Below are 26,395 nucleotides of genomic sequence, written 5' to 3' on the forward strand. Positions count from 1 at the left end.
ATAGAATTTATCCATTGTTGATAACCCTAAACTACTCAGGTTTTTATATACTTTTCATAATTAACCTAATAATCTTTCAACGATATTATTTATATGTAATACTTTCTCAAATGGTTTAATGTAAGACTTGTAATAAGATTAATAAGATTAAATTTATAATAATAATTATATTATGTACTTGAGCATACAAATGCCATGTGTACAGATATAATATTATTATTATTATTACTATATTATTGTTATACATATATATATATACATATTAATATTAATATATAAATTATACATATTTCTTAAATATATAATTTGTTTTCTATTTGATGGTATTTCGATTTATACCGAAAAAAGAAAAATGTTAATAAAAATTTATAAAAATTATTTTTTCTTCACGATTGAAATAAATCATGGAATAAAATCGTATTAATTGAGATATGTAATACAAGTGTCTCATGTTAAGATTAATTCTTAACACATTGAAAGAATATATACATATATTTTACCAAAAAAAAACAAAAAATAAAAAACATCAGCAAACACTTATGTATAATAAAGATCAATGACATAATATCAATCATTTTGAGTACATTTCTTATCATAATAAACATAAATCTAATGATATACTTATCAGTTTTTCCCAGTAGTTCACCTTATATATATCGACAAATTTAGATAACTTTCAGTTGTTAAGTATATCTCTTAATAATGTTAGTCAAATTCGTTCTTGCTATCATCCTGGTAATTCAAGGTAAGTATTCGAAACAAAAACAAGAATGTTTTTCTTAATGTATTAATAAGAATAAAAAATACAAAAAAAAATATAGAAAACAACGAAAACTAACAATAAAAACAATAAGAGAAAAAAAAAGAAAAAAGAAGAACAGTAAAAGGAATTGAAATTTTTGCAAAAATTTTTAGCATGCTGGGCCACACCCTTGAGCCCACGTATCACGGGTGGAGTTGATGCCAAACCAGGCCAATTTCCATATCAAGCATCCGTTCGTTGGGGTATATCACATTTGGTCTCTTACAGACACGTTTGTGGTGGTACTATCATAAGTGATAAATTTGTATTAACCGCTGGACACTGTATCTTGAAGTTAGGATCCTACAAGGTTGCAGTTGGTAAACACTATCTTCAACCAATCGAAGAAACTGAACAAGACGTCGATGTTCTAAGGACGATCGTTCACGAAGGTTACGATGGGTAAAAATATTAAATAATATTTTTCTTTTTCTTTTCTCTTCTCTCTTTCTCTCTTTCTCTCTCTCTCTTTTTCTCTCTTCTAAAAAATGTATCATCTTTCAGAGGCATAGCACAAAATGATATTGCTCTGTTGAAATTGAAAGTACCGCTGATATTAAATGACCGAGTCAAAGTGGCCAGTCTTCCTCTTCAAGATGAAAAACACACCGGAAGTGCAATTCTTTCGGGATGGGGCTCGGTATCGAGAGAAATTAAACAAGTAATTCCACCTGTTCTTCAAACAGCTGTAGTACCTTTAATAGACAATGATGCATGCTTGGCTAAACTCCAATCCGTTAAATCTATCGGAAAGAAACCACAAATTTTCCCAACTCAAATTTGTTCTGACGCTGGAGATAATGAGAATCTCTCTGCTTGCTCCGTAAGTTGTTGAAATTACAAATTCATTAATGATTTATTTAAAAATTTATTGATAATTAATTAGACTTATTTCTTCTTTCATTTTTCTTATTCTTTTCTTTTCTTTTTTTTTTCTTCTACGATCATAATCTATAATATCGATAATTTTTTTAGGGTGACTCTGGTGGTCCATTGGTTCAATTAAAGAATGATATACCTGTTGTTATTGGTATCGTCTCATGGGGAACTAAACCATGTGGACATGGCATGCCATCTGTTTATACTCGCATCTCTTCTTACGTGAAATGGATCGAATCCCATGCGATTTAATGAATAAAATTTTCTTACGAGAACATAAATTAACTTTTGTTAAGAACAATTGTTTGAATTTGTAAAAAATGAAAAAACTATTTTAATAAACAATAATTAATCGTATAATTAATTGTGCATATGATTTAAATTATATAATCATATTAAAAACATAGACTTCATTTTTGAACTTCAATAAAATTATCGATTTCCATTAAAAGAGAAACAAAAACATCCCATTTATAATACAGAATGTGCCGAAAGTTCTTATATGATTTTAAAAACTTAATTACTCTTTTTCAAGACTTCTTGGGATAATTATAATTTCTTTTTTTTTTTCTTCTTTTTTTTTCAAATCATTTAAATGACCTAGGCATCTGAAAAAAAGAAAACGGATTAGACCAAAAAGTCTCGAGAAGGAATAACTGATATATTTAAATGGTATTAAGAACTTTTTGGGCTCATTCTCTATAACTGAATTAATGCAAGAAATGAATGCAAAAAATGCATTAATATTTGATTAATATTATAATAAAAAGAGTAGAATAAATATAGAATTTGATAATCAACTTATATCCGTACATCGTATCCGTCGATAACGTTTCTGTATTTCTCTATCTAAGAGATAATATATATCGTCATTTATCATAATGAAATAGATAATAATGAAAGTGATTAATTTAATTGGAAAAAAAAATTTAAGTACAATGATACAATATATCATTGAATTCATTTAAACAATTCGAAATAAAAATAATCTTACAAAGCTTATTATTATCTGTCATCCTCTTTATTAAGATATCATTCTTTCTTTTTAAATAAAAATCAATGAATCGTCTTTATTAGATCCTTATCTTAACAGGGATTATATACTTTAGTATTCTTAATAAAAAATCATTGATGACCTTTCTTATTTTTTTAAATATATCTATTTTTAATACAAGACACGTCATTAAAAATTATTACCAATTATCATTCTCTTCAAATGATTTATTTTAAATATATTGAAAATTAAATAAAAATAGACAAAAATAGACAAAAATATCTGTTGACTTTCGTCTTAAAATAACTCAATAGAGTGAGTTATAAATTTGCCTAATAATATTATAATATTATAAAATTATTAGATCCTTATCTTAACAGGGATTATATACTTTAGTATTCTTAATAAAAAATCATTGATGACCTTTCTTATTTTTTTAAATATATCTATTTTTAATACAAGACACGTCATTAAAAATTATTACCAATTATCATTCTCTTCAAATGATTTATTTTAAATATATTGAAAATTAAATAAAAATAGACAAAAATATCTGTTGACTTTCGTCTTAAAATAATTCAATAGAGTGAGTTATAAATTTGCCTAATAATATTATAATATTATAAAATTATTCTGATGATATTGCATATGTAATATATAAACTGATCAAAAATAATTACAACGGAAGTAGGATTGATTGTTTGAAATTAATTACGATAACATCAGAATCTTAACAAAAGAAATCGAATATATAAAAAAAAAATTAATCAATCACAATGGAAGGTTCGCAACGTAAAGCAAAATCTTTCCTTATCTTATTTCCACCTTAACTCAATTGCAAGATTCACAAAGAATTTTCTTTTTTGTTTCTACTTATTTACTTTTCTTTTTTCTTTTTTAAATGTAATCATCGATATCTCGGTACTGACGCATTTGAAAACAGACTATATAAAGCAAAGAAGAAATTGAAGATGCAAGTTATACAACATGATGAAACTCATTCTCTTCACAACACTTTTCGTGGTGGCTCTTGCCGGTAAGTAAACTTATATAATTTTATGTAAATATATAATTGCAATTAGTATCTATTCCAAAATACAAAACGATGCAATATTAAAAGAGAGAGAAAAAAAAAAGATAAAAAATAAACTAATAATAATAATAATAATAATAATTTTCAGAGAAGCCCTATATAGGCTTCAACTTGCCCTTATTTTCCCCACGTATCGTTGGCGGAGAAAATGCAAATAAAGGAGAATTTCCCTATCAAGTATCCTTGCAATGGGGTTTAACTGCTTCTAGGCTACAACACTTCTGCGGTGGATCGATCCTAAATGAAAAATGGATTATAACTGCTGGACATTGTATTAATGCTGTCCCAAGTTTCGGAACGTTCGTTATAAAAGCAGGAAAACATGATATTAGTTACACCGAAAAGGGTGAACAAGTCATTCGAGTAAAAAGAACTATCGTACACAAATCATATCCTGGGTACGTTAAACTTAATCATTCATATTAAAATATTAGCTCGATTCATCAAGTGAAAAAGTTTATTAGAATATTTATTTATTAATAATTATGAAAAAATTTCTTAATTTTATATATCATATTAAGTATATTTATAAACAAAATTTTTCATTACGATAAAATAATATTTATTTATGAATAAAATCGAACAAATATGATGTTTTTTATCACAAATTTTTATCGTTCGTATTGATTCATAAATAAATTTAATACAAATTAAAAAGTTTATTAAAATAAAATATGATTTACCAATAAATCCGATAAACAGAAAAATATCTGATATTCTAAATTTCAGTGGCGTTGCTCCTTACGACATAGCTCTTGTCGAACTACAGGCACCTTTGTCCTTCAACCAGGAAATATCGGCAATAAATTTACCAAGCGCTGGAAACATACCAACCGGTAATGTCCTTCTCAGTGGTTGGGGATCAGTATCGAAATCTTCTATCGCAGAAATGCCCGATATTTTGCAAAAAGTAAATCTTCCACTCATCAGTATAAGTGAATGTGATGAAGCATTAAATGATTTGATTGGACCATCACCTCTTGACAACACCAATGTTTGCACTGGTCCCTTGACCGGAGGATATTCAGCTTGCAGTGTAAGAATAAGTTTTGATTGAATCATAAAACTTAATATTTCTAGAAACTATATTTAACGTGATATTTTCGTTTGAATTTTAGGGTGATTCTGGTGGCCCTCTCGTTAAGAAATCTAACGGAAAAACTGAATTAATTGGTATCGTTTCTTGGGGTATCATACCATGTGGTACTCTTGGTGCACCATCCGTCTACACGAGAGTTTCCGCATTCAATAATTGGATCCTACAGAATATTAGCAACTAATGTTTCCCATTGGATACATTTAAAGAGGATACCTTCAACCTTAACTTTCTGACTTTCACATAATGGCATTTTTTTCTGTAATAAAAAAATTTTAAAATATTTATCTAATCGTATCTTTTTTCCTTTTGTATTAAACATTTCTCTTCAAAACATGAAAATACTTTTTTATTGTCAATATTGTGCTCCTACAAAGATACAATATATGTAAGCGCTTATCGATTTATCTTTTCTTCGTTTTTCCTCTATCTTATTTTCATTGGAATTCAATTACAAAGGATGTTCCTTTCCTTTTTTTTCTCTATTTTTTCTTAATATAATCATCGATATCTCGCTAGAGGGAAGCATTCAAAGGATATATAAAAGGAAAAAGATAATCGAAATGCACGTCAAATAACAAGTGAACGATATCAAACTACGATGAAACTCATTCTCTTTGCAACACTCTTTTTCGTGGCAGTTCTGGCCGGTGAGTTATATATGAAAAAATAAATTTACTTATTAATAAATAATTCAAATAACTAAAAGACATAATATTGAAATAACAAGAAACAAAAAAAAAACACAAAAAAAGAAATTAAAAATTATTATCATTTCCAGAGAAGCCTTATCTGGGTTTTAAGTCGCCCTCATTTTCACCACGTATGATTAGTGGAGCAGATGCAAAAAAAGGTGAATTTCCTTATCAAGTTTCCTTGCAATGGGGTTTAACCGTTTCTAGGCTACAACACTTTTGCGGTGGAGCGATCATAAACGAGAATTGGATTCTAACTGCCGGACATTGCATTTTGCATGTACCACGTTACGGCAAGTTCTTTGTAAAAGCTGGAAAATATAATATTCGTTCCATCGAAAATACGGAACAAAGTATTGAAGTGGAAAAGGCCATCATACATGAATCCTACATTGGGTATATTAAACTTAATCATTCATGTTAAAATATTATCTCGATTTAACAAGTGAAAATGTTTATTAGAATATTTATTTATTAATAATTATGAAAAAAGAAAATTTTATATATAATAAGTAGAATTATATACGCGCACGCACACACACGCGCACACATATATATATAAGCAAAGTATTTCTTACAACAAAATAACACTTATTTATAAATAAACTCGATACATAGAAAAATAATAGATCAATATTTTAAAAATTTCAGTGGCGTTGCTCCCTACGACATAGCTTTGCTAAAACTAAAAACACCATTGATATTGAGCTATACAATATCCCCAGTGAATTTACCAGTAAATGGAAGCACACCAAAGCTATATTTAAAGCCTTTTTTCAGCGGTTGGGGATCCATATCGACTTCTTCTTTCACAGAAATGGCTGATAATTTGCAAAAAGCAAATCCTACGATTATACCTTTTTATAAATGTGATGAACGCTTGAAAAATCTGATTGGATCATCGCCTCTTCACGTAACCAATATTTGCACTGAGTCCTTGAACAACGTCAATCCTTGCAGTGTAAGAAATAATTCTTTTTAAAAATAATAAAATACAATATTAACTAATAAATATTTTAATGAGATATTCTTATTTGAATTTCAGGGTGATTCTGGTGGTCCACTCGTTTATAAAAATTCTGCTAAATTACCTGAAATAATTGGTATAGTTTCATGGGGTATTCAACCATGTGGTACTCGTAATGCACCAACCATCTATACCCTAGTTTCTGCATTCTCTGAATGGATCCAAACCAATATTAATAAAAATTAATTGTATATTTGTTATCTTTGAGAAAATATTTCTAATCGATCACTTTCACTTTTAGTTAATAATCTTTTTTTCTGCAATAAAACAATTTTAACAAATTTATTATGTTTTCGATCGTACATTTTAATTTTAAACATTTCTCTTCAAGCAAAACAATAATTTCTTCATTGTTATTATATTTATTTGTCGCAATTGTACGACAATACGATATATGTACATATATATATATATGTGTGTGTGTGTGTGTGTGTGTTTAGTGATTAATCTTTTCTTAATATCGTTATCTTATTATTTCTAAATATGAATGAAATAGATAAACTAGTCACTTCCTTATTTCATTTATCAATTTTCTAGATAAGTATTTTATTAACTCTTTCGAATGCTCGATTGATTTATAAATAACAACCTAATGTAAAATATCCGGAAAAACTCTTTAACCTATTCCTGACTTTTCCAAAGATAAAATAATCAAGGTCTAGTATTCCATAAACAGAAATCCTGTGATACTTAAAACGACAAAAAGGAACCAGTTCTAATCTATTGGTGTAGAAACAAGATATAATGGAAAATCAAGTTCTTCCTTCACTGATTTTCCGCATCCGCTTTAAGCTCTCACTTAAACCTCAGAAAATGATCATTCAATCTTGAATGTTTACAGTCAACGAATCGTACGAAACGAAAAAAAAGAAAAAGCAATTAATTAAGATTATTTAAGATTTCAATGATGATCGATGTGTTATTGTTGTTATTTCTAGTTTTAAATGTGATAACGTGTAAAGATATTGAAGGTGAGTAAATAAATTTTTCAAAATCAGAACATTTATATATATACACATACACACATACTATATATATATATATATATATATATATATATATATATAATATTAATAATCAATAATATGTAAATTACAATGCAGTACATGGAATTAAAAAAAGAAAAAAGAGTTCGAATTTCCAAAAATTAATTTCTATTCTTATTAATCACAATCAATCGATAAATTGATTTATAAATAAGACAATCCCATGATCATAGAATTTCCACAACGATCAATGATGTTAGCCCAAAGACCAACAAGAATAGTAGGTGGAAAGAATGCAGAAAAAGGATTATATCCTTGGCAATTGTCCATTCATTGGGGTGATCCTTTACGTAAATTACCACAAAGGCACATATGTGGTGGAAGTTTGTTAACAGCAGGCTGGGTATTAACAGCCGGCCATTGTAAAACTCTGGCACCAAAAAGTGGAGAATTTCTTATCTTAGCGGGCAAACATAAGTTAGGTATTCTTGAAGATACCGAACAAAGTAGAAAGGTTGTTGAAGTTTTTGTCTATCCTATATATAACGGGTAAGTAATATTTTTTCCAAAAATTTTTCTAATTTTACATTTTATTTAAATTCAAAAAAAAATATCGAAAAAATATCTTTAGAACCGTAGCACCTTACGATATAGCCTTGATGAAACTGGAATTTCCATTCGAGTTGAATCCATTCGTATCAACTGTTCTTTTACCATATCCTGAAACTATTCCCGAAGGAGAAGCTATATTAACAGGTTGGGGAAGTATCAGTAGAACGAAACTTCCAAAAAATCCAGAAATTCTTCAAGCCGCCACATTGAAAATATTAGATTATAATTTATGTAAACGTACGTTGGATAAGAGTTTACGTCACGAACGTCGAAATCCATTAGATCAAACAAATATTTGCACGGGACCGCTCGATGGTAGTTTATCAGCATGCAAGGTAAAATTCTTAACTTTCTTAATCTTCGATTAATTTTTATTAACAATTTTCACGTCACATTTTTTTTTCCTTTCCTTTTCTTTTCCTTTTCAGGGAGATTCAGGAGGGCCATTGGTATCGTTAAATGCATTTGGGCAAGTAGAAATAATCGGGATAGTTTCATGGGGTTTATTTCCATGCGGTGGTAAAAATGCACCATCGGTTTATACCAGAGTATCAGCATACATCACATGGATCTCCTGGCAAATGTTGAATCATTGATTCAACATTTTGACGAATAAATTTCAACGACAGAACCAATGAAAAAAACGTTCTTGATATTGTTTTATTATAAATATATTTTATTGTTCAATAAAAAACAATTATATTATATATATATACCTATATAGATACCCGATTGGTACTGATAAATAATAATTCGATAGATTAATAATAGAAGATTATGGCATTTGTAGGGTTTGACTTATAACATACTATCTAATGGCAACTCGTTCTGTATATATATATATATATATATATATATATATATATATATATTTATGTATATATATATATTTATATATATTTATGTATATATATATATATATTTATGTATATATATATATATATATAAACAAAAATATCACTTATTGTTAAAAGCAATACAAATAAATTTATCATCGATTAATAAATATCAAATATATGTCTATTTTCAATTATTATAACAATTTGCAAGCTTCAGTTATAACTTGCACAGCAGCTAATGCTTCTTTAGCAGTAGGAACGATATAACGTGCTGGTAGAACAAAACCATAAAGTCCTGTATCTCTCAATTCAATTGTATAAGAATATTTGATTTTTAATATAGCCTTCGCCCAATCATCGGATCCACCTGCTGCTGCATACAAAGTCGTTGCACTGTTACCAACTGTATACGAACTCTGAGCTATGTCTGCCTTTTTCATTGCATTTGCAGCATCACGGCCGATTTTGTCAAGATCAGCATAATCTGGTGGGACACGACGATCATAACCCCATGGATATAAGAAATACTGACCATAACTGTGGAACGTTAAGTATGCCTAAAACAAATAAATACCAAAAAAAAAAAAAAAGGGAAATAAAAAAACTCATTTGTTATCAAGACATCGAAAGAATTGTTCATGTTAAATAAAAAAATAAATAAAAAAAAAAAAGGAAGAAAAGAAAATTCTAATTGTTTAAAATCTCGAATACATTGACACAATGAAAACTTTCTACCTTTTGGAAAGTTAAGAGAAAATTAACAAATACGTGACCGATCAACATTTTTTCTTTCTTTTTTTTTTTTCCTTCGAATAAAGACCAACCTTAAAATCAGCAGCACTGGCCTCGAAGAAATTCCTGATTGCATTTGTTTCCGGTTCGGAAAATGCAGCAGATCCAGCAAAGATATCGCTACAAGGATTTTTACTAGTACCCATTCCTCCCCACTTGTATCCGAAATTACGATTGAGATCTACACCAGTGCACTGACTACCTGCATAATTTCGTCTATTTTTTCGCCAGAGACGATCATTCGTGAATGTATATTCGTATCTAAAAAAAAAAAACAAAAAAACAAAGAAAAAATAGATTCATTGTGATCAGGATTAACTATGTTAGGAAATAGTATTCAATTTATATATGTATATATGTATATATATATATTTATACCCGTCTGGATTGACAACAGGAAGTATATAATAATCAGCCTCTAGAGACTCGCTATTTTCAACGAGATAATCAATGATGTAAGTTACAGCTGCTGGGGATATCCATTCTCTGGCATGGATACCACCATCGATCCATAATGCTGGAACACCAGCCTTTCCATTACTAATCCTAAGAACCTAAATGAGAAATGAATTAAAAAAAAAAAAAATATATATATATATATTTTATTTTTTTCACATCTTTTCTCAAAAAAAGAAAAAAAGAAAAAAAAAGAACAAAAGGAAAAAAAAGAACTAGATATACCTTCAAAGGTCTGCCTTCAGCAGAATTGCCAATGTTCATGACAGAACAAACATCTGGATAAGTTTGTGCTAAGAAATCGAGATATCCATAGATATCCTCGAGTGTATGATAACTCGTCCATTCCATTCTATGACCTAATTATAACATCTTACTCGTTAAATTGCTTTCTGTTTGTGTTAGAAATGACACATGGCAAGAAACCATTCCATAGATTCAGAATACAACAAGCATATGAGATAAATAATTAAATAATTAAATAAATATAAATATAAATATAAATAAATAAATATTTATATATATATATCTATGTGTGCGTGTGTGTGTGTGTGTAAAAATAAATAAATAAATATATCTATCTATATAAAAAGTCTAATGAATGAAAATGAAAAGATTCTGAATCAACAGAGTGGATTGCACAGCCCAAAAAGCTCACCCCTAAAATGCCAAGGGCCACCACCTCCAACATAGTACGCATTAGCTATGGGATAACGAAGAGGACGAGGACGTGGATGATATTTACTTCGTTTTTTGATCATCATTCCCTGCCACCAAGCGTAACGAGCTAAAAAATTTCTACGATTCTGTATTCAACTATTTATTTTTAATTTTCTAATCGAACGCTTATCAAAAAAAATTCTCTCGAAAAATTTTCTCCAAACTTTAATCATATCGATTTCCTTTAAATCTTTTCACTCGAAATAAATAAAATTAAATTACAAATCGATCTATATAAAATGATTTATATGACGTTCATCAATCAATAATTTTTATATCTGATAAGATCTAATCAAATTCGCTTTGATTCTTAATCCAACTATTTATTTTTAATTTTTTTATATCAATTGAAAGAAAAAATTATTTGAAATATTATCTCGAAATTTTAATGTCATTGATTTTACTTATATCATTTTATTATGAAATGAAATATGTCAGATTAGAGATCGATCGATAAAATGATCTACAATTGTTCACTTATAATTTTAATATCTATTAAGATAATATTCGTAAATTAAAAACGACATAGAGAAAATGCTGAATATAATTGTAAACGATGATTAATAGTTCAAAGCAAACGTTCTAACGTACGTTCACGCACGTGAATTACAACTACATATTTATGTATTTACATATACTCGTACATGCTTTCAACAGATATAACTGTTTACATTGAATCGATATTGTCTCACCGAACTCCACGAATCTGGGTTACTAGGTTTAAACCATTATAGAGGTCAACGACACTTACGGGATACTTATAAATTCGGTCAAAATGTTTCAATAAAAATCAAAATAAAATTATCATAAGATATTACAAAAGAGGAAATATTTTTATTATCTATCAGTTCTTATCAAAATTGTCCGAGCGTTTCATTACTTTCATATAGATCATTATTTGTAATTTATTGTCGTCTATTCCGTTGATTAATTAATTAATTGTCATTAAAAATGCTTCTCTAATTTTTCATTAGTGAAATTTGCCGACGATCTACGAATCAAGAAAAAAGAAATCGAAGGAAACCTCTCTATTGGAAAATCACTTTCTAATGGGTGATCTAGTAAGAGTTTCGTTTTATTTTCATCAGCTTTCTTCGATACGTGATCAGTGTTGATAATGAAATAACGATTATGTGCATTCGCATAACTGTATGAGAGAGTGTTAAAAGAAATGAAATTCATCGTCTATCATTTTTTCCTTTTTGCTTCCTAACCACTAATAGTGAAGGAAAAACAAAAAAAAAAAAAAGACAAAGAAAAGAGAGAAAAAAAAGAAGAGAAGAATTAAATGAGATCGAAAAGCAAACATGATTTTTATTCGAATGTAACAGGCAATGAACGAGCAGCACAGATAAAGAAAGAAACAAAATAAAACGAAAAGAGAAAAAAAAAAGAAAAAGAAAAACAAATCTATCGAACCTTTGCGTCCCTCTAATTCCTCCATTAATTCTGCCGACAGTGGTGGATTTTCTTCGTCTATAGCTTTCTGTAGATCATCGATGACAACGTCATATCGAACTTTTTGCTCTCTCAAAATTCTTGATGCTCTTGGTATTGCATCTTGCTTGACCATTATGTCAGCGATAGTATCGTTAACGGACCAAAATGAGAATACTATTTGTGAAAAAAAAAAAAAATAAAAGAAATAACATAAAATAAAAAATGAACAAAAAATTCATACATCAGTTATCATAATCAAATCAATAACATAATAAATAAAACAATAAATTCATTCACATCGAAGATAATGTATAATTATAATTAATAAGTAAATGCAATGAGATAAAAAAAAAATAAATAAATAAATAAATAAATAAAAGAAAATCAACGACAACAACAACAATAATAATAATAAATAAATAAATAAATAAATAAATAAATAAATAAATAAATAAAAAGAAAGAAAGAACAATGTATCTACTAACGTCCAGTTTCCTCAAACTCAGTAAGAACGTTCGATTGGAGAACAGATTGTTCGTCGGCAGGCCGAATCCTCCACAATTGAGCCCCATCGTAATTAACTTTAGCCTCACGAATTCTCACAGCTCTGCGAACGCTCGATCTCCCATCGAAAGATGATTCTTCAACGATCTCGATCCAATCAGGTATAACGAATTCCCTTTTAGGACGATTAATAGCGGCCGAGTCGACGAAGTTTTGTGTCAATGAAAATAATGTCAAAATAAGAAAAATAACAGCCCACCAACATTTTCTTCCTCTTTTAAAATAAGAACTCTTCTTTCCAACCATTGCTAGACTGAGAGACACTGTCCTTGGAAGATCGGTTGGCTCAGCTTTTATAACGTTCGATCCGGTCGACGATCGGGGAAGACGCTAACGGTATTCACTCTGTGCCTGCTTGTCACGAATTCCGAGGATCTTTTATCTCTCTCTCTCTCTCTCTCACTCTCTCTCTCTTTCTATTTCTCTCTCTCTCTCTCTCTTTCTCTCTTTCACTTCTCTTTGTTTCTTTTCTTTTAGGACGATAAGAGACGACTCTCTTTCGAGTTCGAAATCGCGAATATGTACGAAGCGACAAAAAATAAATGTCGCTTGTTTCCTTTTTTTTTTTTTTTCTATTTTTTTTTTCCTCTTTTGTTCATTTTTTTATACAACAAATTCTCTATATTCTTCATTGAATTTAATTGTCCATTTATCTATCACTTAATCTTCGTACTTTAATATACGTGAGCGATATAATAATATTATTACGGGGACCGGAAAGTAATGTCGCTTTCTTAAATTAAATTCAAACGAATAATTTTTTTAACAAAAAGTGTTATTTTTTTATCACAATCAAATATCGACATGCGCAGAAACGACATTAATTTCCGGTCCACCTAATATGTAACGTTAATGTTCCTTAATAATTAAATGAAAATAACTAAATATTATAAATTTTTGATACTTAAGTTACTAATTTGATTTTTATTTTCATTTTTCTCCTTTTCGTTTTTCCTTTATATCCTCTTTAATTTTAATTAATTAAACGTTCAATTGATCATCGTTCATTTAATCGTACGATATCCAACTATCATATTGTCCCTTAATAAATAGATACAATTAAACATTAAATATGGACTTAAATCAATTTTATAATGATTTAATACGTGGTCGGTCAGTAATTCGATTTTTGCTTTTATCTTTCTTTTTTTTCTTTTTTCTTTTTTCTTTTTTCCTTTTCCCTTTTTTTTTTTTTTTCTTTATTCCTATAAATTCTCTTTAAGTACGTATACTTAATTATCATTCTTTATTTCGTCTATCTAATATTGATCTCATTTGATCCATTAACACTCTTTTATATTCAATATTAAGTTAGATCAATTTTATCATGATTTATATGATAAATGATTGATTTTTATGAGATATGCAGCTTCTTTTTTCATTTCTTTTCTTTTCTCATTTTTTCGATTTAATTAACAAACGTATACTTAATCTTCATTCTTTTAATTATACGATATTCAGATAACATTTTATCCTCTAACGATCAATCAATTATACATTCATATCTGACATATTTTAATAGATTTAAATCAATTTTATAATAATTTAAGACATAGTTAAATGTGTTCCGATATATCAGTCTTTTTATTATTTGCATTCTTTTCCTTTTCTTTCTTGCTATTTCTAATATTACATGGTCTAATCTAATCTAATCTTTAACGTTTTCATATACGTGTCAAATTTCAAATTATGCTTGTTCTTTGTGTAAATAATGAAATTGGTGTCATTATTAAATTATTATCGACATTTCAATCAATCTTCTTCTTCTTTTGTTTATCGTACGATGATCACATCGATGACAATGATGATAATAACGATACTCAATCATACGCGATAAGAATTCACATTCGATCTTTATTTAAATTTATCGGTACAATCTTCTTTATTCTTTAATTTATATCTACGAATGTTATCTGAAGTTATTAAAAATATTCAGGAATAACAAAGAGTTATTCATGGTGCTTTAAATATAACATTTGATAAATTTAAATGTTTACATTAAAAAATATAAATAAAAATATAATAGTAATTATATCGTAAATTTATTAATAATAAAACTAATACTACAATATCAAGTATTAATTACAATTATCATATTGAGTTAGAAATTAATCAAGATAAAATAATTTAATTTTAAATAATTAATAATAAAGATTATAGAAACTTAGAGAAGATTTCTTAGGGAACATTTTTATTCGATATTTATACGTTTCAATAATAATTTTTAAAATTATAATTATCTTTCAAACATTTAAAAAATAAACAATTCTGATTTTCTATCACTTAAAACTGTTTATCAGCCATGATTTTATAATGACTTACACCAACAATAAGTAAATGTATTATTCTTGAACATTTTTAACGAACGAATTCTAATTTTCAAGATGAATTTCAAGCGAGGACAAGGCATTCGCGAACATTTTAAAATGTTTTATTTTCTTTGAAAAAGATATTCTCAAAAAATGATGTTCTCCCGGCAATGTTGGTGATACATCGAAAATCATATTTTTCTAAATGATCAAACTTCAATGATATATATCATAATTTTGATAAATTTATAACAATTTAAATAATCCTTAATGTACATGGTCTATATAATAAATAATTATACGTATAATAAACTAATATTTAAACAATTTAATATTAAACATTGATCTAAACATTAAAAAGACGAAATAGCAAAAATATACAAATTAATACTTTCGATAATTTTTTAATTATTTAAAAAACATTTAATGTATAAGGAGTACAATAAATTAATACTTAAAAAATAGAACATTTGTTTAAACTTTATAAGACAAAAACGCGAGAAACTAAAAATAATTTCAATTTAATATTCAGATACTTAAATAATTTAATCTCGGGGTAGTTGGCCTTATGTAATATAAACACGAAAGGTCCTTCTATTAACTTTGACAATTACCGAGTTAGTTCTCTTTTGCCCTTCGATGATTACACATCGATTCTTTTCCTTTCTACATGAGAACACTTATAAATTAATACTTCCACTACTTTTTTAAGTATTTAAACAATCTTTAATGTACACGAAGTACAATAAACTAATATTTAAACAATAGTACATTCGTTTAAACATTACGAAGTTCAGAACGCGCATGAAACTTAAAATAATTTTTATATAAAAATCCGATACTTTAAAATTTTAATCTCGGGGTTAGTTGGCCTTGCGTAATATAAACATAAACCATCCTTCTGTTAACTTTGACAATTACCGAGTTAGTTTCCTTTTACAGTTCGACCAGTGCACATCGACACTGTATTCCTAAACGCGAAAACAAAAATTTATAATTTCGGTAATTTTTTAATTATTTAAACGCTCTTCAATGTACACGGAGAACAATAAACTAATATTTAAACAATAGTACATTCGTTTAAACATTAAAAAGTTCAGAACGCGCGTGAAACTTAAAATAATCTTTATATAAAATTCCGATACTTTAAAATTTTAATCTCGGGCTAGTTGGCCTTGCGTAATATAAACATAAATAGTCCTTCTATTAACTTTGACAATTTACCGAGTTAGTTTCTTTTTGCACTTCGACCAGTGCACATCGACACTCTTTTCCTAAACGCGAAAACATAAAAATTTATAATTTCGGTAATTTTTTAATTATTTAAACGGTCTTTCATGTACACGGAGTACAATAAATTAATATTTAAACAATAGTACATTCGTTTAAACATTACAAAAGTTCAGAACGCGCGTGAAACTTAAAATAATCTTTATATAAAATTCCGATACTTTAAAATTTTAATCTCGGGCTAGTTGGCCTTGCGTAATACAAACATAAATAGTCCTTCTATTAACTTTGACAATAGCCGAGTTAGTCTCCTTTTGCACTTCGATCAGTGCACATCTACACTCTATTCCTAAACGCGAAAACATAAAAATTTATAATTTCGGTAATTTTTTAATTATCTAAACGGTCTTTCATGTACACGGAGAACAATAAACTAATATTTAAACAATAGTACATTCGTTTAAACATTACAAAAGTTCAGAACGCGCGAGAAACTTAAAATAATATTAATACAAAAATCCGATACTTTAAAATTTTAATCTCGGGGTAGTTGGCCTTTCGTAATATAAACATAAATAGTCCTTCTATTAACTTTGACAATTACCGAGTTAGTTTCCTTTTGCACTTCGACCAGTGCACATCGACACTCTATTCCTAAACGCGAAAACATAAAAATTTATAATTTCGGTAATTTTTTAATTATCTAAACGGTCTTTCATGTACACGGAGAACAATAAACTAATATTTAAACAATAGTACATTCGTTTAAACATTAAAAAGTTCAGAACGCGCGTGAAACTTAAAATAATTTTTATATAAAATTCCGATACTTTAAAATTTTAATCTGGGGGTAGTTGGCCTTGCGTAATATAAACATAAATAGTCCTTCTATTAACTTTGACAATTAACGAGTTAGTTTCCTTTTGCACTTCGACCAGTGCACATCGACACTGTATTCCTAAACGCGAGAACATAAAAATTTATAATTTCGGTAATTTTTTAATTATTTAAACGGTCTTTCATGTACACGGAGTACAATAAACTAATATTTAAACAATAGTACATTCGTTTCAACATTAAAAAGTTCAGAACGCGCGAGAAACTTAAAATAATATTAATATAAAATTCCGATACTTTAAAATTTTAATCTGGAGGTTAGTTGGCCTTGCGTAATACAAACATAAATAGTCCTTCTATTAACTTTGACAATTGTCGAGTTAGTTTCCTTTTGCACTTCGACCAGTGCACATCGACACTCTATTCCTAAACGCGAAAACATAAAAATTTATACTTTCGGTAATTTTTTAATTATTTAAACGCTCTTCAATGTACACGGAGTACAATAAACTAATATTTAAACAATAGTACATTCGTTTAAACATTACGAAGTTCAGAACGCGCGAGAAACTTAAAATAATGTTAATATAAAATTCCGATACTTTAAAATTTTCATCTCGGGGTAGTTGGCCTTGCGTAATATAAACATAAATAGTCCTTCTATTAACTTTGACAATTACCGAGTTAGTTTCCTTTTGCACTTCGACCAGTGCACATCGACACTGTATTCCTAAACGCGAAAACATAAAAATTTATACTTTCGGTAATTTTTTAATTATTTAAACGGTCTATCATGTACACGGAGAACAATAAACTAATATTTAAACAATAGTACATTCGTTTAAACATTAAAAAGTTCAGAACGCGCGTGAAACTTAAAATAATTTTTATATAAAATTCTGATACTTAAAAATTTTAATCTCGGGCTAGTTGGCCTTGCGAAATATAAACATAAATGATCCTTCTATTAACTTTGACAATTACCGAGTGAGTTTCCTTTTGCATTTCGATTATTACACATCTACTCTCTAATTCTTCACGCGGCAACTTATAAATTAATAATTTCGATGAAATAATCAAATGTTTTTATTGCTGAAATAAAGATATCAACAAATAGAATCAGTGTTTGTTCGTTCGCGATTCGCGATTTAAATAACAAATATTTTGCTTTTAAAGAACGAGTGCGTGCAATGCAGTTTTTAGAGTGAGTGTTTGTTCGCGAAGTGTTTTGCTCTTTTAACAGTCGGACAGACTGTATTTATAAAAGACAATAGTGTTTCGCAAATTAAATTCAGTGACCGTTCGTTAAAAAGTAACTATCACGTAATAAATTCAGTGCATCATTGAAGAGATTCTTGATCAACTTTGATGTCGACCTACCTAATTTTCAACCACATACGAATCAGCCACTCTCAATTTCGATCTGAACGAGTGTTTTGGAGCCATCGCAGAACTTCTTAATTAGTGAGTGAATTTTTAAATCCCTTCGATCACTCAATCATGTCGAGGACGAAAAGTCCGAATCGACACGAGTGATTGATTGTAATTTTTTAGTAGAAGAGCATTGAGTGACCACGTGTAAATTTCTTTAGAGATTTACTCGTGAATGGTTTTTTTATTCTGTGATTTATTTATTAGATCAGGATTAGGATCTTCTTGTTCAAACGGGTTTATAATTATTTCAAAGTTTGAATATATTAATGCATTTTTAAATATTTTACTCTTGCAGAAATATTAAAGAACCGTTATTCATGAGTTTAAATAAACAATGAACAAGACGACATTCGCGATGGATAGTCTCTTGATTACAAACGATACTATAGATGATTTCTTTATAATAATTAAAACAATCGTTTGTAAGTAGGAGCATCCAAGGGTTTGCTTTATATGTTTAAATAACAATGAATTAAATATTTAATTAATTTTAATTAATAAAAGTAAAGTCTCGATAGAGTCATTGCATTTGAAAAAGAAAATTCGAGTAGAATGATTGGTAAAAAAAAGCAAAGAGACTTGTAGAGTCATAGTCCGTTGGCCTAGATGATAAATTAATTAATTTTTAGCTCAGGATTTTCAGCAATTAATATACTCATTATAATTTACTCAAGATAAGAATTATTTTTTTCAGATAGGTTAAGGTTGTCTAAGAATTTTCTTTTATATCTTATAATTCGGAATCAAATTTTGTCGTTACAGTTTTAGTGTGATAATCGATTAGGTTGGGGCACGAAGCAAAGAAGAGGCTATATGCTAAAGAGATCCCTACAATATGTGGCTCAAGAGGACAACTATTAGGCTATTGAGTTATATTTGAAGGTTCACTAGAAACTTTCAAGAATGGCTCTTAGTCATATTTTATTTTTACCATGTTGTCACTCAAATTGCTCTTATGGTGATGGGTGTAGGGGTGTAGATTTAAAAAACAGACAAAGTAACATTCCGTAAATAACATTCCCACATTGCCATGCTTACGCGAATAAGATTATTTCATATTTTATGCATTTTTAATATTAAATTTAAGACATAAATTTTACACATTTTCTCTTTTCTAAAATTCAATTTAATTTATTATTCTAGTTTAATAAAATCAAATTTTACGTTAAAATCGATTGATAAATTTTGCACATTTTCTCTTTTCTAAAGTTCAGTTAAATTCATAATTTTATCTTAATAAAATCGAGTTCTATTTTAAAATCATATATCTATAAAATGTAAAAGTAATATAATATTTCTTCCAGAGAAAATAATATTTCTTTATTTCAGTGTTCAACGTATTTCATTCTTTCTTTTTTTTTTTGTTTTAATTAATCTTTTATTTTTCATAAGTTTAATTAAATTAATTTCAGAATTTTATCGTTCGTATAATTAATATAATCGTATATATATTCTTCTTTCTTTCCTTATTTTTTTTCAGCTAGCTCCAGGACGTGGGATTGTGAACACGAGAAGGAATAATTAATATTAGGTGGACCGGAAAGTAATGTCGCTTTCTTAAATTCGATAAATCGAATAAATCGAAGTACACAATGAGCTGACAAATGACAATCAAATATTGACATGCGCAGAAACGACATTACTTTCCGGTCCACCTAATAATATTAATAAGATTATCTTAACGTTTAAACAATGTACGATATACGTAAAGTATAATTAATTAATATTTAAACAATAGGATATTTTTAGCAACGTTATAAAAATCATATACATGTATTATCATATATTATCGAATAATAAATATAATAATATTTCTTTCAGAGAGAATAATATTTCTTTAGGTCAGTGTTCTGCATATTCTATTTTTTTTTTGTTAATTAATTTTTTATTTCTGTTATGTTTAATTAAAAAAAATTCATAATTTTATCGTTCATATAATTAATATACATATGTACATATTCTTTTTCTCTTTCCTCTTTTCAGTTAGGTCCGGGTCGTGGGATCGCGAACACGTGAAGTAATAATTAATAAATATTTAAACAATTGGATATTCTTAGCAACGTTATAGAGAACATGTACATATATTATAATATATTATCGATTAATAAATATAATATTTCTTTCAGGGAGAATAATATTTATTTATATCTGTGTTCAGAATATTTCATTTCTTTTTAATTAATCTTTTACATTTCTTAAATTTAATCAAATTAAATTTAGCATTTTATCGTTCGTATAATTACTGTCATTTGTATTTTTTCTTATTTACTGACATTAATTATCCTCTATATATATCTCGGGTGGGACCCATGGAATGGGGACATGGGTGTGGGCCTCTGTGCGGGTTGCTTTCTCAGCATCTTATAGAGCTGCTTCTCTTTTCTTCTCTTTTTGGGGCTCTCTTTTCTATTTCACATTATTCATTCTTATTTACTATTATTAATTATGATTTATTAGTCTCGGGTGGGACCCATGAGATGGGGACATGGGTGTGGGCCTCTGTGCGGGTTGCTGTCTTAGCATGGTGTAGAGCTGCTTCTATTTTCTTATCCTTCTGCAGCTTCTTTTTCTATCTAATATTTTTCTTATTTAATTATGTTTTTAATTATGTTTTTAATTATGTTACTAATATGTTATTTCTTTTCATTATGTCTTTTCAGATTTTTATTATGATATTACTTCTTAATTATGTCTTTTCAGAATATAATTATGTTATTTCTTTTTAATTATGTTTCTTTAATATTTATTTATGTTATTTTTTTTTAATTATGCTTTTATGTTTTTAGTTATGTTATTAATATATTCTTATTAATTATGATTTACAGGTTTTAGGTAGGACCCAGAAGATGAAGCGGACTGTTGTTTCAGCAGCATGCAGAGCTACTTCTATTTTCTTATCTTTCAGTAGCTCTCTTTTATTACTCATATTTTTCTTCTTTAATTATGTTTTTAATTATGTTATTAATATGTTATTTCTTTTTATTATGTCTTTTCAGTTTTTATTATGTTTTTTCTTTTTAATTATGTATCTTTAATATTTATTTGTTATTTCTTTTTAACTATGTTTTTATGTTTTTAGGTTTGTTATTAATATATTCTAATTAATTTTAATTTTTAAGCATTAGGTAGGACCCAGAAGATGAAGCGGACTGTTGTTTCAGCAGCATGCAGAGCTACTTCTATTTTCTTATCTTTCAGTAGCTCTCTTTTATTACTCATATTTTTCTTCTTTAATTATGTTTTTAATTATGTTATTAATATGTTATTTCTTTTTATTATGTCTTTTCAGATTTTTATTATGTTTTTTCTTTTTAATTATGTATCTTTAATATTTATTTGTTATTTCTTTTAATTATGTTTTTATGTTTTTAGGTTTGTTATTAATATATTCTAATTAATATTAATTTTTAAGCATTAGGTAGGACCCAGAAGATGAAGCGGACTGTTGTTTCAGCAGCGTACAGAGCTACTTCTATTTTCTTATCTTTCTTTTATTCATCTTCTTCTCTTCTTTTTCAGGGATGACCGAGCAATCATGCAGGGATATTCAATATGTCATTTCTTTTCTATTTCTTATTTTTACCTTATCTTCTTTTTTTTTCAGGATATAAGATCGAGGGATAGGGCCATCTGCGGCCGGATGGTACATCGCATGGCAGGATTCATCATCGAATTTTACGCGCGAATACGGGAAGGATAGGAAGAACACTGGCGCGCGTGTCGGCGGGCACAGGCGTGGGTGTTCTCGGGCGCGATTAAACTTCGTTTGATTGTTCGTATCGAAAACGCGAATTTAGAGTAGAGTCACCGTTTTTCTAACACTCACGTGAATGAACGCGGGCGCGACTTAAAAGTTCTACCGGGGACTTCGTTTCATTTGCTCGAATATTCGATTAGATTACCTCGCGAACGCGTTTTTTAGATTAGAGTCACCGTTTTCCGAACACTTGCGTGGGTGTCCGGGCGCGATTAAAAGTCCTACCATGGACTTCGTTTTAGTGTTGAAATTCGGGGTGCGCGAACGGTTTACCTTGTAGTGCTGTACATAGTTTGCTGATATTATGACAATCCTCATATTTGGTAGCGGGGCGGAAATCTCGACAAATATCATAGGAAAGTCTAAATACCGGTTAACATATGTCACTTTGGATTTCAACTTAGAGTCACCGTTATTCTAACACTCACGTGAGTGTTCGCGTGCGCGATTAAAAGTCCTACCGGGGACTTCGTTTTGTTTGTTCGAATATTCGATTAGTTTATTTAGAGTAGAATCACCGTTTTCCGAACACTTGCGTGGGTGTCCGGGCGCGAATAAAAGTCCCATGATGGACTTCGTTTTAATATTGAAATTCGGAGTATGCTCCGGATTTCAACTTAGAGTCACCGTTATTCTAACACTCACGTGAGAGTTCGCTTGCGCGATTGAAAGTCCTACCGTGGACTTCGTTTTATTTCTTCGACATATCGATTAGATTACTTCGCGAATTTGGATAGAACAATAGAATCTACGTAACTATAACACACGTGAGTGTCGCGAACGCGATTAATGCGCTTTGATTGTTCGAAATTCGGATGCACGAATTCAGATGTGCTTAATAATTCGTTATGCCTGAGGCGGAGGGTGTTGAACGGTAAAGCTCTCTGTAAGCGGAGTCCCTGTAGCTAAGGCTAGATACTTCCTGTTAGCTTTGAACCATGCCCAAAATATCCGAAGCGGAAGGCATAAGGGATCGGTATCGCGGAACGCGGATTTTAGAATAAAGTAGAGTCACCGTTAGCCCGTGGGTCTCCACATGCAGCAACCTCCACGTGGTGAGATCTGGATCGTTAATACTTGCAAAGTTTAAATGTAAATTTTTAAATGCAAGTATTACCGAGCGAATGGCTGCATATTGTATTACTTTTCCAATTTCTTTTCAAACTAATTCCAACTAAACATTAACATATATCCATTTTATATCTCGAATAATACTTCAAAAGAAGAAATATAGCAGAAATCTATTGTACAATAATTTCGCAGTGAAATGAAAAGGAAATTTTCTATCTCTCTTTTATCTCCGCTGTTATTTCTATTTGTTCTTATTTACTTTCATTAATTATTCTTTGTGTATTTCGGGTGGGACCCATGGGAGGGGCCTGTGGGCGAGGGCTTCTGTGCGGGTTGCTGTCTCAGCATCATATAGAACTGTTTCTCTTGTCTTATCTTTTTGGGGCTCTCTATACCTCTCTTTCTGGGGCTCTTTTTTCTTTCTCCGGCTCTCGTTTTTATCACATATTTTTCATTTTTAATTATGTTTTCAATTGTGTTATTAATATGTTATTTCCTTTTAATTATGTTTTTAATTATGTGTTTATGTTTATATTTATGTTTTTAATTATGTATCTGATTATGTTTTTGATTATGGTTTTAATTATGTTTTTAATCTATTTTTATTAATTATAATTTCTAAGCATTAAGTAGGATCCATGGGATGGTGCATGCTGCTTCTCTTTTCGTTTCTTTTTCTGGGTCTCTTATCTATTTATATATATTTTCTATTTGTATTCTATATATGTGTATATATATTATTTTCTGTTTTATATATTTTTTTGTTCTTTTATTTCCTCTTTATCTTTTTCTTTTACAGGATAGGTCATCGAGGGATAGTTTCATCTGCAGACGGATGCGTCGTCGCATGGTTGGATTCATCATCGATTTTTACACGCGAATACGGGAAGGATAGGAAGAACACTGGTGCGCGTGTCGGCGGGCACAGGCGTTGGTGTTCTCGGGCGCGATTAAACTTCGTTTGATTGTTCGAATCGAAAACGCGAATTGTAGAGTAGAGTCATCGTTTTTCTAACACTCGCGTGGGTGTTCGGGCGCGATTAAAGGTCCTACCGTGGACTTCGTTTGATTTCTTTAAAATTTCGATGGGGGTACTTCGCGAATTTCGGCTTAATAGTAGAATCTACGTAATAACAACACACACGTGAGTGTCGCGACGCGATTAGTATTTCTAAGGAGTGCGCTTTGTTTGTTCGAAATTCGGAAAGCACAAATTCAGAAGTGCTTAATTATCCGTTATGTCTGAAGCAGACGGTGCAAATGGTGGAGCTATCTGTAAGAGGTGTGCAGTAGCTAAAGCTACGCATACCCTGTTAGTTAAGAAGCCAGTGCATTGAAGCGGAAAGGTATCGCGGATCGGTATCGCGGAACGCGGATTTTAGAGTAGAGTCACCGTCAGTCCGTGGGTCTCCACATGCAGCAACTTCCACGTAGTGAGACCTGGGTCAGTATTATTTGCATGCTATAATTATAAATTCTTTAACGCAAGTATTACTGAGCGAATGGCTGCATATTTTTTTACTTTTCCAATATCTTTTTAATCTAATTCCAACTGAACATGAATGTTTTTCCAATTTATAGCGCTAATAGTATTTCAAAACAAGAAATATAGCAGAAATCGATTGTACAATAAGTTCTCAGAGAAACGAAAAGGAAATTTTTCTATTTCTCTTTTATGTCCGCTGTCATTTTTATTCTTATTTACTTTCATTAATTATTCTTTGTGTATTTCGGGTGGGACCCATGGGAGGGGCCTGTGGGCGAGGGCTTCTGTGCGGGTTGCTATCTCAGCATCATAGAGAATTGTTTCTCTTTTCTTCTCTTTCTGGAGCTCTCTTTTCTATCTCATATTTTCCATTATTATATGCTCTCATTAATTATGATTTATAAGTCTCGGGTGGGACCCATAGGGTGGGGACATGGGTGTGGGCCTCTGTGCGGGTTGCTGTCTCAGCATCGTGTAGAGCTGCTTCTATTTTCTTATCCTTCTGCAGCTTTCCTTTCTATCTCATATTCTATTCTATCTCAAATCTTCTTTAATTATGTTTTTAATTATGTTATTAATATGTTATTTCTTTTCATTATGTCTTTTCAGATTTTTATTATGATATTTCTTCTTAATTATGTCTTTTCAGAATATAATTATGTTATTTCTTTTTAATTATGTTTCTTTAATATTTATTTATGTTATTTTTTTTTAATTATGCTTTTATGTTTTTAGTTATGTTATTAATATATTCTTATTAATTATGATTTACAGGTTTTAGGTAGGAACCATTAGATGAAGCGGACTGTTGTTTCAGCAGCATGCAGAGCTACTTCTATTTTCTTATCTTTCAGCAGCTCTCTTTTATTACTCATATTTTTCTTCTTTAATTATGTTTTTAATTATGTTTTTAATATGTTATTTCTTTTTATTATGTCTTTTCAGTTTTTATTATGTTATTTCTTTTTAATTATGTTTCTTTAATATTTATTTATGTTATTTTTTTTTAATTATGCTTTTATGTTTTTAATTATGTTATTAATATATTCTTATTAATTATGATTTACAGGTTTTAGGTAGGAACCATTAGATGAAGCGGACTGTTATTTCAGCAGCATGCAGAGCTACTTCTATTTTCTTATCTTTCAGCAGCTCTCTTTTATTACTCATATTTTTCTTCTTTAATTATGTTTTTAATTATGTTTTTAATATGTTATTTCTTTTTATTATGTCTTTTCAGTTTTTATTATGTTATTTCTTTTTAATTATGTATCTT

At 29.2% G+C, this 26,395-nt stretch overlaps 5 protein-coding genes across 6 annotated transcripts; 4 read left to right on the forward strand and 1 right to left on the reverse strand.

Moving 5' to 3' along the window:
• The first annotated feature begins 633 nt into the window (after window positions 1-633).
• LOC118446106 (trypsin-1-like) lies at window positions 634-2,041 on the forward strand. The gene is made up of 4 exons (XM_035876389.2): window positions 634-745; window positions 916-1,204; window positions 1,307-1,625; window positions 1,778-2,041. Exons 1-4 carry the CDS (start codon window positions 703-705, stop codon window positions 1,931-1,933), a joined length of 807 nt encoding a protein of 268 aa, XP_035732282.2. The 5' UTR covers window positions 634-702; the 3' UTR covers window positions 1,934-2,041.
• A 1,575-nt stretch (window positions 2,042-3,616) lies between these two features.
• Window positions 3,617-5,149, forward strand: LOC118446080 (trypsin-1-like). Its single transcript, XM_035876299.2, has 4 exons — window positions 3,617-3,711; window positions 3,857-4,166; window positions 4,498-4,804; window positions 4,887-5,149. Exons 1-4 carry the CDS (start codon window positions 3,663-3,665, stop codon window positions 5,046-5,048), a joined length of 828 nt encoding a protein of 275 aa, XP_035732192.2. The 5' UTR covers window positions 3,617-3,662; the 3' UTR covers window positions 5,049-5,149.
• A 150-nt stretch (window positions 5,150-5,299) lies between these two features.
• On the forward strand, window positions 5,300-6,867 carry LOC146873264 (lectizyme-like). The gene is made up of 4 exons (XM_085659061.1): window positions 5,300-5,514; window positions 5,646-5,955; window positions 6,211-6,520; window positions 6,605-6,867. The coding sequence occupies exons 1-4, from the start codon at window positions 5,466-5,468 to the stop codon at window positions 6,770-6,772; spliced, it is 837 nt and encodes a 278-aa protein (XP_085515187.1). The 5' UTR covers window positions 5,300-5,465; the 3' UTR covers window positions 6,773-6,867.
• Window positions 6,868-7,161: 294 nt separating this feature from the next.
• LOC118446105 (trypsin-like) lies at window positions 7,162-8,810 on the forward strand. The gene is made up of 4 exons (XM_035876388.2): window positions 7,162-7,557; window positions 7,806-8,121; window positions 8,204-8,519; window positions 8,613-8,810. Exons 1-4 carry the CDS (start codon window positions 7,491-7,493, stop codon window positions 8,778-8,780), a joined length of 867 nt encoding a protein of 288 aa, XP_035732281.1. The 5' UTR covers window positions 7,162-7,490; the 3' UTR covers window positions 8,781-8,810.
• A 340-nt stretch (window positions 8,811-9,150) lies between these two features.
• Window positions 9,151-13,302, reverse strand: LOC118446103 (carboxypeptidase B). Of its 2 annotated transcripts, XM_085656620.1 has the most exons (7): window positions 12,917-13,302; window positions 12,411-12,605; window positions 10,930-11,058; window positions 10,497-10,630; window positions 10,194-10,369; window positions 9,848-10,076; window positions 9,151-9,580 (listed from the first exon to the last, which is right to left on the reverse strand). In XM_085656620.1, the coding sequence occupies exons 1-7, from the start codon at window positions 13,239-13,241 to the stop codon at window positions 9,218-9,220; spliced, it is 1,551 nt and encodes a 516-aa protein (XP_085512746.1). In that variant the 5' UTR covers window positions 13,242-13,302; the 3' UTR covers window positions 9,151-9,217. The 2 variants fall into 2 exon arrangements, with proteins under 2 accessions (XP_085512746.1, XP_035732272.1); XM_035876379.2 differs by lacking the exon at window positions 10,930-11,058.
• Window positions 13,303-26,395: the final 13,093 nt, after the last annotated feature.

The sequence above is a fragment of the Vespa mandarinia genome, chromosome 1 (assembly GCF_050613455.1).
Source record: "Vespa mandarinia isolate Hongniang chromosome 1, ASM5061345v1, whole genome shotgun sequence".
NCBI lineage: Eukaryota > Metazoa > Arthropoda > Insecta > Hymenoptera > Vespidae > Vespa > Vespa mandarinia.

What these genes read in the sequence shown, in the direction of transcription:
- LOC118446105 (XM_035876388.2), top strand. Translation starts at nt 7,491, where the DNA reads ATGATGATCGATGTGTTATTGTTGTTATTTCTAGTTTTAAATGTGATA. An exon ending in AACGTGTAAAGATATTGAAG is followed by an intron (nt 7,558 to 7,805) that starts GTGAGTAAATAA and finishes CCATGATCATAG; the next exon opens with AATTTCCACAACGATCAATG. An exon ending in GTAGTTTATCAGCATGCAAG is followed by an intron (nt 8,520 to 8,612) that starts GTAAAATTCTTA and finishes TTTCCTTTTCAG; the next exon opens with GGAGATTCAGGAGGGCCATT.
- LOC146873264 (XM_085659061.1), top strand. Translation starts at nt 5,466, where the DNA reads ATGAAACTCATTCTCTTTGCAACACTCTTTTTCGTGGCAGTTCTGGCC. An exon ending in TTTCGTGGCAGTTCTGGCCG is followed by an intron (nt 5,515 to 5,645) that starts GTGAGTTATATA and finishes TATCATTTCCAG; the next exon opens with AGAAGCCTTATCTGGGTTTT. An exon ending in ATACATGAATCCTACATTGG is followed by an intron (nt 5,956 to 6,210) that starts GTATATTAAACT and finishes TAAAAATTTCAG; the next exon opens with TGGCGTTGCTCCCTACGACA.
- LOC118446103 (XM_085656620.1), bottom strand. Translation starts at nt 13,241, where the DNA reads ATGGTTGGAAAGAAGAGTTCTTATTTTAAAAGAGGAAGAAAATGTTGG. An exon ending in GGAATTAGAGGGACGCAAAG is followed by an intron (nt 11,059 to 12,410) that starts GTTCGATAGATT and finishes GAAATTTTTTAG; the next exon opens with CTCGTTACGCTTGGTGGCAG. An exon ending in TGGCCCTTGGCATTTTAGGG is followed by an intron (nt 10,631 to 10,929) that starts GTGAGCTTTTTG and finishes TGTTATAATTAG; the next exon opens with GTCATAGAATGGAATGGACG.
- LOC118446106 (XM_035876389.2), top strand. Translation starts at nt 703, where the DNA reads ATGTTAGTCAAATTCGTTCTTGCTATCATCCTGGTAATTCAAG. An exon ending in TATCATCCTGGTAATTCAAG is followed by an intron (nt 746 to 915) that starts GTAAGTATTCGA and finishes AAAAATTTTTAG; the next exon opens with CATGCTGGGCCACACCCTTG. An exon ending in GTTCACGAAGGTTACGATGG is followed by an intron (nt 1,205 to 1,306) that starts GTAAAAATATTA and finishes ATCATCTTTCAG; the next exon opens with AGGCATAGCACAAAATGATA.
- LOC118446080 (XM_035876299.2), top strand. Translation starts at nt 3,663, where the DNA reads ATGATGAAACTCATTCTCTTCACAACACTTTTCGTGGTGGCTCTTGCC. An exon ending in GTACACAAATCATATCCTGG is followed by an intron (nt 4,167 to 4,497) that starts GTACGTTAAACT and finishes TCTAAATTTCAG; the next exon opens with TGGCGTTGCTCCTTACGACA. An exon ending in GAGGATATTCAGCTTGCAGT is followed by an intron (nt 4,805 to 4,886) that starts GTAAGAATAAGT and finishes TTTGAATTTTAG; the next exon opens with GGTGATTCTGGTGGCCCTCT.